Source organism: Rattus norvegicus, chromosome 1 (genome assembly GCF_021556685.1).
Source record: "Rattus norvegicus strain SHRSP/BbbUtx chromosome 1, alternate assembly SHRSP_T2T, whole genome shotgun sequence".
Lineage (NCBI taxonomy): Eukaryota > Metazoa > Chordata > Mammalia > Rodentia > Muridae > Rattus > Rattus norvegicus.
In genome coordinates this window covers 4,071,233-4,084,112 of record NC_141534.1, presented here as the reverse complement: position 1 = coordinate 4,084,112, position 12,880 = coordinate 4,071,233, and the positions used below count along the sequence as shown (strand labels likewise).

General features: G+C 46.0%; 1 protein-coding gene across 1 annotated transcript in view; it reads left to right on the top strand.

Moving 5' to 3' along the window:
• Ust (uronyl-2-sulfotransferase) overlaps positions 1–12,880 on the top strand; it is a 297,439-nt gene continuing 284,559 nt past the window's right edge. The window contains 1 exon segment of the mRNA NM_001108458.1: positions 1–624. Within this exon segment, the coding sequence (NP_001101928.1) occupies positions 375–624 (250 nt within the window). The 5' untranslated portion in view covers positions 1–374.

Here is a 12,880-nt window from a genome sequence, read left to right as displayed (position 1 = left end):
ACAAAGCCCGGGGGGTCCACGCTGGCGCTGGAGGCGAGCCGGGAGCGAGCCCGGGGCGCGGCGGGACTTGGGGCGCAGGGCTGCCACGGGACACGGGGCTGCTAGTGGGACGCGCGACCGGGAGTGGGTTGCAATCGCTACCCTCTACGGCGGGGCCCGGAACATCTTGGGCCCTTTGGGGCCGCAGCGAGCGGTGGGGACCAAGATGAGCAGAGTACCCTGAGCCCGGCAACTTCGGCCCCTCCCCGCCCCCACTCGGCTGCCCACAGTGCGTCCCTCTCCATGTGCAGACGGCCGGCCAGGCGCTCCGGCTGGCGGCGGATGGGTGACCTCTTCCTGGCCCGGGCGGGCTGTGCGAGGCGGCGGAGCGGGCGATGAAGAAGAAGCAGCAGCAGCATCCCGGCGGCGGCGCGGATCCCTGGCCCCATGGGGCCCCTGTGGGGGGCGCCCCTCCGTGCCTGGGCAGCTGCAAGCGCCGGATCCCGCTGCTGCCTTTCCTGCGCTTCTCCCTCCGGGACTACGGTTTCTGCATGGCTACGCTGCTGGTCTTCTGCCTGGGCTCCCTTTTCTACCAGCTCAGCGGGGGACCCCCTCGTTTTCTACTCGACCTGCGGCAGTATTTGGGTAAGAAAGGACTGCGCCGGACCCCGCAAAGTTGGGCACCCGGGGAAAGGATGATAAGTGGGGAAATCTCTAAAGCTGTCACGGCCACCACGGTCCCTGAGACTCCCCAGGTGGGATGCCAACCAGCGTCCATCCCTGCGTGCGGCAGCTGGGAGCGCCTGCTCCCTACTGCACTCCAGGCAGTCCGCAGGCGCCGCGGGGCGCCGGGCAGGTGTCCCAAGTCCTGAGGTCTCGTACCCGTCCCCATATCGCCACTCCAACTGGGGCAGAGTAGACAGGAGCATGTTTATGAGTGTTTGTGTGTACTCTGGCCTGGCGGTGCGTGGACAGGGACAGTCTCTGTGATGTGGTTAAAGACTTACGATCCTGTCCCGTCTGGCTTTCTGAGTTGTGTGGGTTGGTTTAGCCCCGTTTCCCAGTCACTTTTAGCTATTCTATCCGGTGGGTTCCCCTTTTGTGAGTTGGCCCAGGTGATTCCATCCTTAGGTTGGTTTGTTCCTTGGCAGCACCTGCGCACCCCGCGGACTGCAGCGAGAGTGCAGGAGAAATTGGTGCTGTCTTTAGGTGCCAGTCAGCTGTGTCGCCTTCTGTGACCTGTCGAACTTCCACCATGTATGTGTCTCAGGTCAACTTTTTTTCTTCTTGGTTCGTGGCTGAATAAGGAAGAGGTCGGAACCCAAGAAAACAGATTTCAGTGAGGTGTTACCTCCCTCCTCTCTCATCCATGATTCTGAGTGCCAAGGTTTGGCCTGCACTCGCCCAGGTCCCTGGGATGATGCTGGCTCATAAGCCTTGGCTAAGGGAGGATGTAAATACCTTGACTTCTGTGGCCAGAAGAGGTCGTGCAGAGGTTGTCTCTGAGGTGGTAAATCTGAGTGGAAGAAGCTACAGTGGCCATCTGCAGGCCCAGAGTCAGTTCAGGTTCATCAAAGTGCTGGGACAAGAATGGGCCAAACTGACGACTCACAGTTACCTCAAAGGTCCCTTTCCTCACAGAAGCCACACATCTAGTAACAGCAGGCCTGTTTGGAAGGAAAAGAACCAAGAAAGCCACAAAAAACCACACCAATAAAGTGTTTGGGAGTGGTGTAAGCTGATAAAATCGTATTGCTTCCTCGGACAGAAGCTGGGATTTTTTTTTTTTAAAGTTAAAATTTCATTTCAGGTAAAACATTGGGGGCACTGTGATTTCACAGGAACCTCTGTGGAAGATTAAAGAGAAAATATTGCCTTTGTCAGATTTCTGAAGCGTAATTCTCAGCATCCGGCTTTATGGTTTTAGGTTAATAGCCCTTTTTATTGGTGAGAGTAACCTCTTCATTCTCTGTTCTACGTTTTGGAACCTTGAACCTTCCTTCCTGCTTTCAGACGCCCGCTCTTGCTCTTGGTCATTTCATCTTCACTATCAGGAACTAGTGTCCACTCCTGTTGGTCAGCACTGAAGCTCAGGGCTACTCTTCCATAGAATCTGTTGTGCACCACCCACCACCAAAAGCTCTTTTAAGTTAAGTGTGGCGGTCCAGGGTGCAGAGCTTCCTCCTATGTTGTATGGGGCTGGAAGGCCCCATGTATTCCCAGGAGTGCTTTACTTTGAGCACGGTTGCTCAAACTTAACAGCTTTGGCTCTTCTCTGTGTAATTAGGGTTTGAACCTTTTCCCCTCAAACCTGAACCCAGCTCTTACAGTTTTGCGGTTCTGTTACCCTTTGTGTGAAAAAGGAAACCCAGGCCTGGGTGAGGAGCCAGGGCGTTTGAAAGGTAGCATCAGGAAAGTTTGGTGTGTATGGTAGTCACCTGTTCATTCTCTGCTTTATTAGGTGAGACCTAATAAAGTATGTTCTTAACTATATCAGCCCAAGCAAGCTATTTTTAGACTTGCTGGCCAACCATTCTTCTCTACATTTTGTATTTTAGAGCATAACCACACAGGATAGATTGTGAGTTAAAAATCCTATTTTTTTCTCAAATGTAAAAATGTTCAGTATTTCTAGATCAAGATAATATATTAAACACGTTCTTTGCAGAAGATACTTTTGGATATTTGGGTCATCATTACATTTCCTGTTTGAGAGTTACTTGGCCGCCATTGCTCAGGTTAACGTGCTATTGAAAGCTAGTGGAGACGTTAAGAGTCGGAACCTAATGGGAATGTTTTAGGCCAGGTCACTGGGGAGTGGTGTGCCCTCCAAGAGGGTTGTCTCTTCCTCTTTCGGTGTCCGAGCAGGATGTGGAAAAGTCTCCTTCATTGTACGCTCCCTGCATGATATACTAGGTCACCACAGGCCCAACGCAATGGGCATCAGTCAGTCATGGATCAGTAACTCCAAAATTGTGAGCCAAAATAAGACTTGGCAGTGAAGCTGCTTGAGATGGGTGGGTAGAGAGTAAAGCAGGTGCTACGTCCATAGCCGTCTGATTCCAGTGCCCAGTGAAAGGCACCCTGGGCGGCTCAAGAGAGAAAATACAAATATGGGGACAGGAGCTGGGGATTCTCAGCAGCTGATTGGCTCAATGATCTTCAGGTCTGTACGTACAATTTCGCTTTCCCTTTCTTGATTCTTTAACTCTGAATTCCCTGTGAGGCCTGCAGAGAAGGGAACACTTGAAGCAACTGGTCTGTTCAGACTTTACCTTCTTATTTATTTACTCACTCATGTTTCTTATCACTGCAACAAAGTATTCGACACAAGCCGCTGGGGGGAGCTGGACTTGATCTTCAGTTCACCGTTTCAGTTGGTTGTAGGGGAGGCTCATCAAGTGTTCCGGGAACCAGAAGTAAGGCCTGGCTATCATTCTTCAAAGGCCTGCCCCTTGTTGCTTGGTTTTGCCAGCTAGGCCCCATGGCCAAGGGTTTTTACAACCTCCCCCCAAAGCATCCTCAGCTGGAGATGTTCAAATACATGAGCCTTTGGGAACATTTCACATTCATACAGCGTTACCATTAATGGCTGTCATACCACCTCGGATCAAAACTGATCCCTCACAGACAGCACGGCAGCCAGAGGTGAGGGACAGTGGATCTGTAGTTCTCCAGTCTTTCCCCTAACAGTTCCGTGCATAGGCTTCTGGTTCTAAGTGTGGGTCAATGGACCTGCAACATCAACATCCCTTGGGAATTTGTTACATATTCAGATTCTCAGGACTCCTTCTAGACGTCCTGAATGAGCCTCAGCCTGGGCACGGCGAGCTTCACCTTAGCAAGACTTCAGGTGATCTTACCATGGCTGGGTAAGGCCTGAAAGCCTCTTGTTCTGCAGTAAACCATTGCTTTCAGAAGCCATTGAGGTTATCTGAGAGGAAGGGAGGTGGGAGGGGAACGGATTTATAAAGATGTTTCAAGGTCATAACCGTGGTTTCATTTTTAATTTCAAGTGATACAAATGCAATTGCTCTGCCGCTTCTGGCCCATTGTTTCAGAGTGGAGGGGAGAAGCAGCTAACAGCTGCAGTCTCACCTGGCTTCAGACTTCTTGAGATTATGAGAAGCATGGAGGGGGTGGGCAAAGTGGGGCAGCCAGAGAGCAGGGTGTGGGGAGGGAAGAGACAGGAGACAGGGTGCTTTCCCTTCAGTGCAATGAGGAAACAGGGTCAAAGGATTCTTCCAGCCGCTTTGGGAAGAAGACAGAGGGTGTTGTTTTTGCTGCTGCTGCTGCTGCTGCTGCTGCTGCTGCTGCTGCTGCTGCTGCTGCTGCTGGTTGTGGTCCTGCTGCTACTGCTCTTCTCCCCCTCCTCCTTTTTTATTAATTTATTCTCTCATGTATTATATCCTGACTGCAGTTTCCCCTTCCTCCTCTCCTCCAAGTCTTTCTCCTCTCCTCATCCATTCTTCCTCCATTCCCTTGGGCAGATGGCAGGCCTCCTAGGGATATCAAGTTGCAATAAGACTAGGCACATGCCCCCCCATATCAAGACTGGGTAAGACAACCCAGTAGGAGGAAAGGGCAAAAGTTTCAGAAACAGCTCTTGCTCCCTCTGTTAGGAGTCCCACAAAAACACCAAGCTACACAACTATAGCATATGCAGAGGGCCTCAGTTAGACCCATGAAGGTTCCCTGACCATCACTCAGTCTCAGTGAGCCCCCATGAGTCCAGGCTGGTTGATGGGCTTTCTTGTGGTGTCCTTCACACCTCTGCCTCCTACAATCCTTCCTTCCCTTCTTTAGCAGGATTCCCCGAGCTCCACCTAAGGCTTCCGTCAGTTGTAGGACCTGAGCCTCTCTGGAGGTGATTATGCTAGGCTCCTGTCTGGACTTCTCCCGGTCAGCAAGTTCTCTAGTCTTGTTCTTCTAAAGTGAACTTTCTGCTGCAGTAAATTTGAAAGAGGAAAGAAGTTGGGGGAGGGGAATTAGTGGGGTAAAGTGCAGCAAATGCACTACTTAAGGACAAGAGCTCATATTCTTCTAACTCAGCGGAAAGGTTTTTAACGTGTGTGCACGCCTGCATCCATACCTGTAGGTGCCACGGAGACTAGAGGACAACTCTGTAAGTCAGTCCTGCCTTTATATGGTTCTTAGGAATGAACTCAGATTCCAGGGTCGAGCAGCAAATGCCTTTGACCATTGTGTGGCTTTGGCAACCTGAAAGTCTTTCTTTCTTTTTTTCTTCTTTTGAGATGGGGGGCTCACTTTGTAGCTTTGGCTGTCCTGGAACTCACTATGTAAACCAGGCTGGCCTTGAACTCACAGAGCTCCACCTGCCTCTGCCTCCCGGATGCTGGTATTAAAGGCCTGTGCCACCACACACAGCTCACCCCACTTCTGCATTTAAGCTTAGGTTTTTCTATAGAAAACAAAAATGACTCCCTCCCCCCGCCCCCCGGAATCAGGATATGATGCAGTCTCCTTGGCAGTAGTCTCATTACGTTTGAGCTGTGGAAATATCAAAAACTTGGACACACATTATTTAGATTGATATAAACAGAACGAGCCAGATGGTTCACTACCGATCTTGTATAACTGGCAGACGCTAAAGATTTATCATCAAGCCTTGGAGATGTGATTTAGCCTTTATGAGAGCTAAATTTGTTGGATTGATCTTCAGTAGATAGGCTTCCCTTCCCATTTCTAATTTATAGCATTTTAAATGGAGACATAATGCTTTTTCTCAGAATTGCCAACTTCTACATGGATTATATACGAGCCTGGGAATTTAGAGTCAGGAAAAAAAAAGATGTAATTTAATTTTACTGAATTTTGAAGTTCCTCACTTTTAAAATAAATGTAAAGGAACATGTGAAAATAGAGGTCCCGATCTGTTACCGAAACAGTTTCTCTAAGCCTTCAAAACCTAATTCTGTTTCTCTTCTGCTATCGCACATGGCTTAAATACCATACTTGGGGCTGTACACAGTCAACTGGGAACGAATGCATAAAATATGAGGTTATCAATAGAAATTGTTGACATGGAAAAATGAGATTCTTGTTTATAGCTGCACACTCATCTCAGAGGGTGGGTTGGGGACACAGAAGCACTGTATTAGAAGGAAGACGGGAAAAGGCATCAAACTGTGGCAGCCTGTTCTGTAAACACAGAGCGTGGATGGTGGGAAGCATTCTGCCTGGTTAAACTGTTCTTAATGTAGGCTAGTCTCAGTCTGAATTGTTTCAAAACACACACAAATATGGATTCTCTAGATACTGTCTTTCTTCACATTGCCTGACATCTATCTAGGCTTAAGACACTAGTTGGTTTTGTAGAGGAGAAAGTAGAAATAATGAAGCTAGACTTTTTCTTTTTCTTTTTCTTTTTAAATTCGGGAGAGAAACAGTATCTGTTGCCTGACAGAGGGGTGCTTAAGGAGGGGAAACCGTTTTCCCTGCAGCTGTACCAATGGCATCTGGTGATAGACAGGGAAAGGGCACCTCATTTGATAAATTACAGCCTTTAGAATTATTAGTTGTTTGGCTTTTTTTTAATGCAGCAATCATGAATAAACATTGTCTTGCCCATATTTCTTGTGTTATAGAAGTTCATTTTTAAGCCAACAGTGACGTAGACCATTTTGTTTATTAGAGATAGGGTAGAATGAGTAACATGATTGGGAATTCTTACTTGCAAACATCAGCAAAATGCAGTCACTGTTCAGCAGGACAGTTCCAAATGATGTCCGATTCAGGTTCTGACACTTACTGAGATATGATTCATGAGTCTTAGAATTTCACCCACTAAAAGATGTTTAAAATCGTTAACAGTTCTCAGCTTCAGCTAACCATCTTCTGTATTCTTCGGATGTGTGTAGTCACCACAACTACTTTATGAGTATCTTTATCACCACAGGGAAGGGTGCCTAGCTTTTATCACCCCATTGCCCCAGCTGCAAGCAACCACTGGTCTTCCTTTATCTGTTGGCCCTTTTCTTAGAAATGGAATTATATAATATGTAGTCCTTTGTGATTGGTCCTTTTTACCAGGCATAACGTTTACCAGGCTCATCTATATTACAGCATATACACAGTCTCATAGCTGGGTTTCAAAAGTTGTAGAGCATTTCCATGTCATTTTATACATAGGATCCTATTTTGTGTATCCATTCACTTATTAATGAATGTTGAGGTTGCTTCCGCCTTTTGGCTACTCAGACACTGTTACCCTCTAGAATACTGTTTTTTCCATCCTTTTGAGTGTGTACTTAAGAGTATAATTGCTAGGTCCCATGGTAACTCTGTATTTAACCACTGAGGAATTTCCACAGTGGCTGTGTTACTTCATGGCCCCACTGGTGATGTATAGATCCAGTTTCCCAACATCCTCACCAACACTTATTTTTCCATTAAAAAAAATTGTTGCCCTGTCTCGCCAGTATGAAGTAGTGTACCACTGTGGTTGTATTTTGTATTTTCCTAGTGCTTACTGGATGCTGGATGCTTTCCCAAGTTTCTTGGGCATTTTTTTTTTTTTGACAAGAATCTATTCACTACTTTTGCAACTTCATTTTTTTTTCTTTTTTGCTTTTCAGTTGTAAGTATTTATGCATTTTGGATACTAGACTCTTAACACAGAGAGTTTGCTCTCAATTTGGGGTTGGGAAGAATAAGGCTGATTTAAATACAATGTTTCTGATACATTCTCTGTGCCACCCTTTCCAAGGAGGAACGAGTTAGTTTTCTATAGTGGCTGTTTCCAAAGTGTTAAGTGTAGTGTACCGATAGACAGACAACCCAAATAAAATCCTAACAATTGACTGTTAAAACATGGGCCTTTTTAAAAGAACCTCAGAGTACTGGTTTCTAGTGATAGATCATTATGAGTAATAAACACTGATTATCTGCACTTCAGTCTGAGTATATGCTAACTTGAGCCGGAGATGGCCCAGTGGTCCTCAACTATCCTAAGGCTTTGACTTAACACCATTCTCCATGTTTATAGTGACAAAATTATCTTTGTTGCTACTTCATAACTGTAACTTTGCTATTATTATGAATTGTAGTATAAATATCTTCTATACAGGCTGTCTGATATACGACTCCAAAGAGGTCTCAGGCCACAGGTTGAAAACTGCTGGCTCATTGGAAACTTATGGAAAAGCTGGGCAGGCATTATGGTCACCTGCAATCCCAACACTCAGAGTAAGGGGCAGGAATCCCAGGGCTGTGAGCTCTGGGTTCATCGAGAGATATTACCTAAGTAAACAAAATATAACATGATTCAGGGAGATGCTTAACCTTCAGGCCTCTACACGCACACATATATGTTCACCCTCACAGTGTACACATACATGTGAATACACATACACACATGTATACCATATGCATATGTACAAGATATGTGATAACTCATGTACGGTCACCACTTGGCTACTTTAGAGATGTCACAAAGGATACTGTTGTCTTGCACGAGGAGTGTGAAAGCAGACTGTGTACAATGGATGTAGTTTGTCTTCATATATGTTCAGTTGAATGGAGCTGATGAGCTCGGCAGGATAAAAGCTTTGGTACATTATGTTCCTTTCTAAAGCATCCCATGAAGCTATCAAGGAAATACGCAGCATTTTTGGAAAACTAGGATTCACATGCAGTCATTTATTTTGCATACCTAGTGCAGTGATGTGTAGGGTAAATTCATACCAACCACATTTCCTATACATGCTTCTGTCTGCTGAAAGATCATGATCGTTTTTTAGGAAGCATTGTTAATTTTGTAGAAGTTTAAAACAATTTTTTACTAGTTTTTGAACATGTCAATCACTAGAAGAAGGTTTAGACGTATACTTCAGTGTTGTTTATCAGAACTGCAATCTGTGTGGTTTATAACAGCCATATTTGATGGGAGCAGGGATAGAACAGAATACTTTTCCCTCACGCGCAGGACTAATGTCTAAGTGTTTGTGTAACAACAGTAGGAGGCAGGGTGTTTGTTGGGGGAGGGTGCTTGCAAAAGGACTAAAGGCACGGAGGCGGCAAATGCGAGGAAGGTATGACGATGTCACAATGGAATCTGTTATCTTATAAACGAACCTAAACACTTAATAAGGGAAATGTGAGGCAAATCATATGGGATCTTTGGAAGACAAGTGTGATGGTCTGAATGAAAATGACCCCAAAGGCTCATACAGAGTGGCGCTATTAGGAGGTGTGGCCTTGTTGGAGGAAGTGTGTCCCTGGTGGTGGCCTTTGAAGTTTCCAATGCTCAAGCCAGGCCCAGTGTCTCTCTTCCTGACTTACCCTTCGGCACCACATCTACCTGCACACCGCTATGCTTCCCACCATGATGATGATGGACTAAACTTCTGAACTGTAACTCGGTTAAATGTTTGCCTTTGTGAGAGTTGCCATGGTCATGGTGTCTCTTCACAGCAATGGAATCCTAAATAAGACGACAAGGTACAGCTATTTGGCACTTCTTGGTCTGTCAGGTTTTACACTGGTAGCCTGTTACTTCCCATTGGTAGCCACTGAATCACCTTTCTTTTATCACTTTCCGCCTTTCCATCTCTGATGCCTCTATGCTGGCTACTTAGGAAGCTCATTGGTAGCCACTGAATCACCTTTCTTTTATCACTTTCCGCCTTTCCATCTCTGATGCCTCTATGCTGGCTACTTAGGAAGCTGAGCTCTCCGGCGAGCATCTCTGACCTCCTGTTAGTTTTTCTTCCACTGTCTTTTCTGAAGAATTAGCATGTCTCACCTGCTGCCTTGTGTTGTGATCAATCTCCTGGAAGGTGGGGTGAGGTCAGGACTTCCTGTTTCCCTTCTCACGCCTTCCCTTGGTGCTCTGTTTGGGCTCCCAGGAAAGAGCTTGGCGTAGGGTTGTACTGCTGTGAAGAGGCACCATAACCAAAGCACCTCTTATGAAGGAAAACATTTAATTGGGGCTGGCTTACAGTTTCAAAGGTTCAGTCCATTATCATCATGGTGGGAGGCATGGAGGCCTGCAGGAAGATATGGTGCTGGAGATGTTGTGAGTTCAACATCTTGATCTGAAGGCATCCTGGAGAGACTGTGTACTATACTGGGCATAGCTTGAGCATTTCAAAGCCCAACTCTGCATTGACACACTTTCTCTAACAAGGTCACGCCTACTCCAACAAGGCCATGCCTCCTAACAGGGCCACTCCCTAGGGATAGGCATTCAAACACAGGAGTCTATGGGGACCATTCCTATTCAGACCGACACAGAGCTGTTGGCTTTAATACACTTGCTATGTTGAGTGCCCTCCGCTCACACTGTAAACCCTGCTTTATTGGCTCCCAATACTCAGCATAGATTCTGAGGAGGGGATGGGAAAGGCAGCTCCACTGATGTCTTCATCTTATTTTTTATTCCTTGCCATTTGAAGCCAGCGCAGTAAGTAATATAAAATCAGTATGACAGCTCAATAAACGTTTTCTTATGTGCACAGGGATAATTGTGTGACTCCAACCTCTGGGGGTTTTTAGAGCTCCACGGAATTAATACCTGAGATTAATTCACAGCGTTAGCTGTGTCCAGCTGGAATGCAGGCTTCTTGCTTGTTGTAATATTCCTGAAGCCCAGACCTTTTTCTTTTTTTCTTTTGAGAGTTTGCTAGTTAGTGTCTTGTTTCTCTTTCTAGGTCAGAGACTTCCTTTGTCCTCAGCTATCTCTATAAAATTGGTTGTTACATTTCAAGTACGGCTTCATGTTTTTTTGTTTCTTTTTAAAGATGGCTGCACGATGCTGTGACTCCAGAAATGGCGACTGCAAATTTTACCCAAGAACCAAACAATGGCTGGAATAAACGTAGAGCCCAACACACCAAACCACTTGAGGCTGCTTTAAGTTGGGGCTGTGTGGCGCAGTGGTTCTTATGTCACCTGCCGGATAAGTGGCTTTTGGGCTTCGTGCTGTGTTTGTCTGGTTCGTTCTAGGGATCGAACCCGGGGTTTGTGTGCGCTAAGTCTGTGTCTGCCACTGACTCACATCTTCAGCCCCGACAGAGGTTCTAAGGAGCGGATCGTAGTCAACTGTGCTGTTTCTATGGAATACCACTGATTTTTTTTTTCCTAGTTCAGTAAGGATGACTTTTATGACCTTTAGTGAAGAGAAAAACACAAGTATTTTGAGATAAGTCATTTCCTATGTTCAGCTATTTGAACAATATTCGTCATAGAGTGTCAGAAACATATGTTCAGAAAGAAGGAGGCTTTGGATAGAGAGGAGTCACAGCTCTATCAAAACTTGAGCAGGTTTTTTTTTTTCTTGTTGTTGTTGTTCTTTTTCTCATTTCCATTTTAATTCTTTGGCCCTTAGGTGCTTTGAACCGCGCGGTGGGATTAATAATGGCCGTTTTAGGCCCTTACATGGTGCACGGAGGTAGATGCAGGCAAAACATACCTATACGTTAGTTTTTAAGAGCTGTTGTTTTATGCAACTGCTTGGCATTCAGCTCTGCAAATGCCTGCTTTCTCACCTTTGAGCACACACGTAAGTGTGTGACGCTCACAGAAACACACCCATAGAATGGGAAGTATGCAAATTCCTTTATGACTTGGCTGTCAATACAGAAACCATAGTAACCCAGAGATGTGAAGTTACCTAACCCATGTGTTTTTTGGCTTACCCTGTCACCCTTAGATCGACAAAGGCTTGTTGGCGGTGGACAGGTTCTAGGTATTTGCCCTGTTGATCACACACACACACACACACACACACACACACACACACACACACACACCTTCCCCGCTCTTACCCTCTTTTCTGTTTAAGAGAGGATGTTCTGGAAAAAAAAAAGAAAAAATGGGGGGAGGAGGGTGTGGTTGGGAATATAGCTCAGCGGTAAAATTCTTGTCTACCATGTGTGAGCCTTTAGAACAGGGGCTCTCTACCTTCCTCATGCTGTGAATGCAGTTCCTCTTGTAGTTCCTCTTGTGCTGGCCCAATTATTTTGTTTGTTCCTTCCTAATTTTGCTACTGTCGTGAATTGTAATATAAGTAAATAGCTCTGTCTCTGCGAAAGGGTCATTTGAGTCTCCCAAAAGGGTTGCTGCTTTAGAGGGTCCAATCTCTTGAAATACCTCACCTCCAAACCTGGTGGCGGAGGAGGGCTGGGGAGACACATCCTTTGGTAAAACTTGTTTCTCTTTATTTTTGAGATTAATTAGGAACACATTCTTCCCACAGAAGACGCTGCTCTGTTTTGGGTTTCTCTCTTTCCCTTGTCCCCTGCATTTACAAGATAATATAGCACTGTAAGGAACACGCTCGGAAGTTGGTTGTTCTAAGTTATTCCAGTGATCAACAACTTAGGTCCTTCTGGAACCAGTCATGGTACCAAGCCCACACTGTGACTGATCCTCACCCTCCTCCTCTTGTGGAAGAGCCACAAAGCAGCATGGCCACTTTCTGCTCTTAACTGCCATTGTTTGCGCTTCGGGCCAGAGCAGTGCACCACAGGAGAGGAGGGGGTCCTGACCAAGTGTGGGGGTGAATCTACTTCTGTTTCCAATTGTCTCGATCTCCGGTAGAAGTGAGAGCTACGGCTTATCCCCATGACCTTGGGCATCTGAAAGCAAATGCCTGTTTTCCAATAATTTAGTAGAAAGTTAATTGCTGTGGAGTCTTAAAAAACCCAAGACCTTGTTAGTCTAGCACAGAAGGTCCTGTTTTGCGTCAGGGACTACTGTGTATGGTAACCTTTCTATTGTATAATCTGAAGGAAGCATTTACGTGGAGGGGTCCTGGGCCGCAGTTTGGAAGGGGAGTAACAGGTGTGGTGACAGTATGGGTTTCCCCAGCTTTGACAGTCTTTGTCTCTAAAGCTAGAAGTTTGATTAGATCCATGGTTTTCCTCAGACTGTTGAC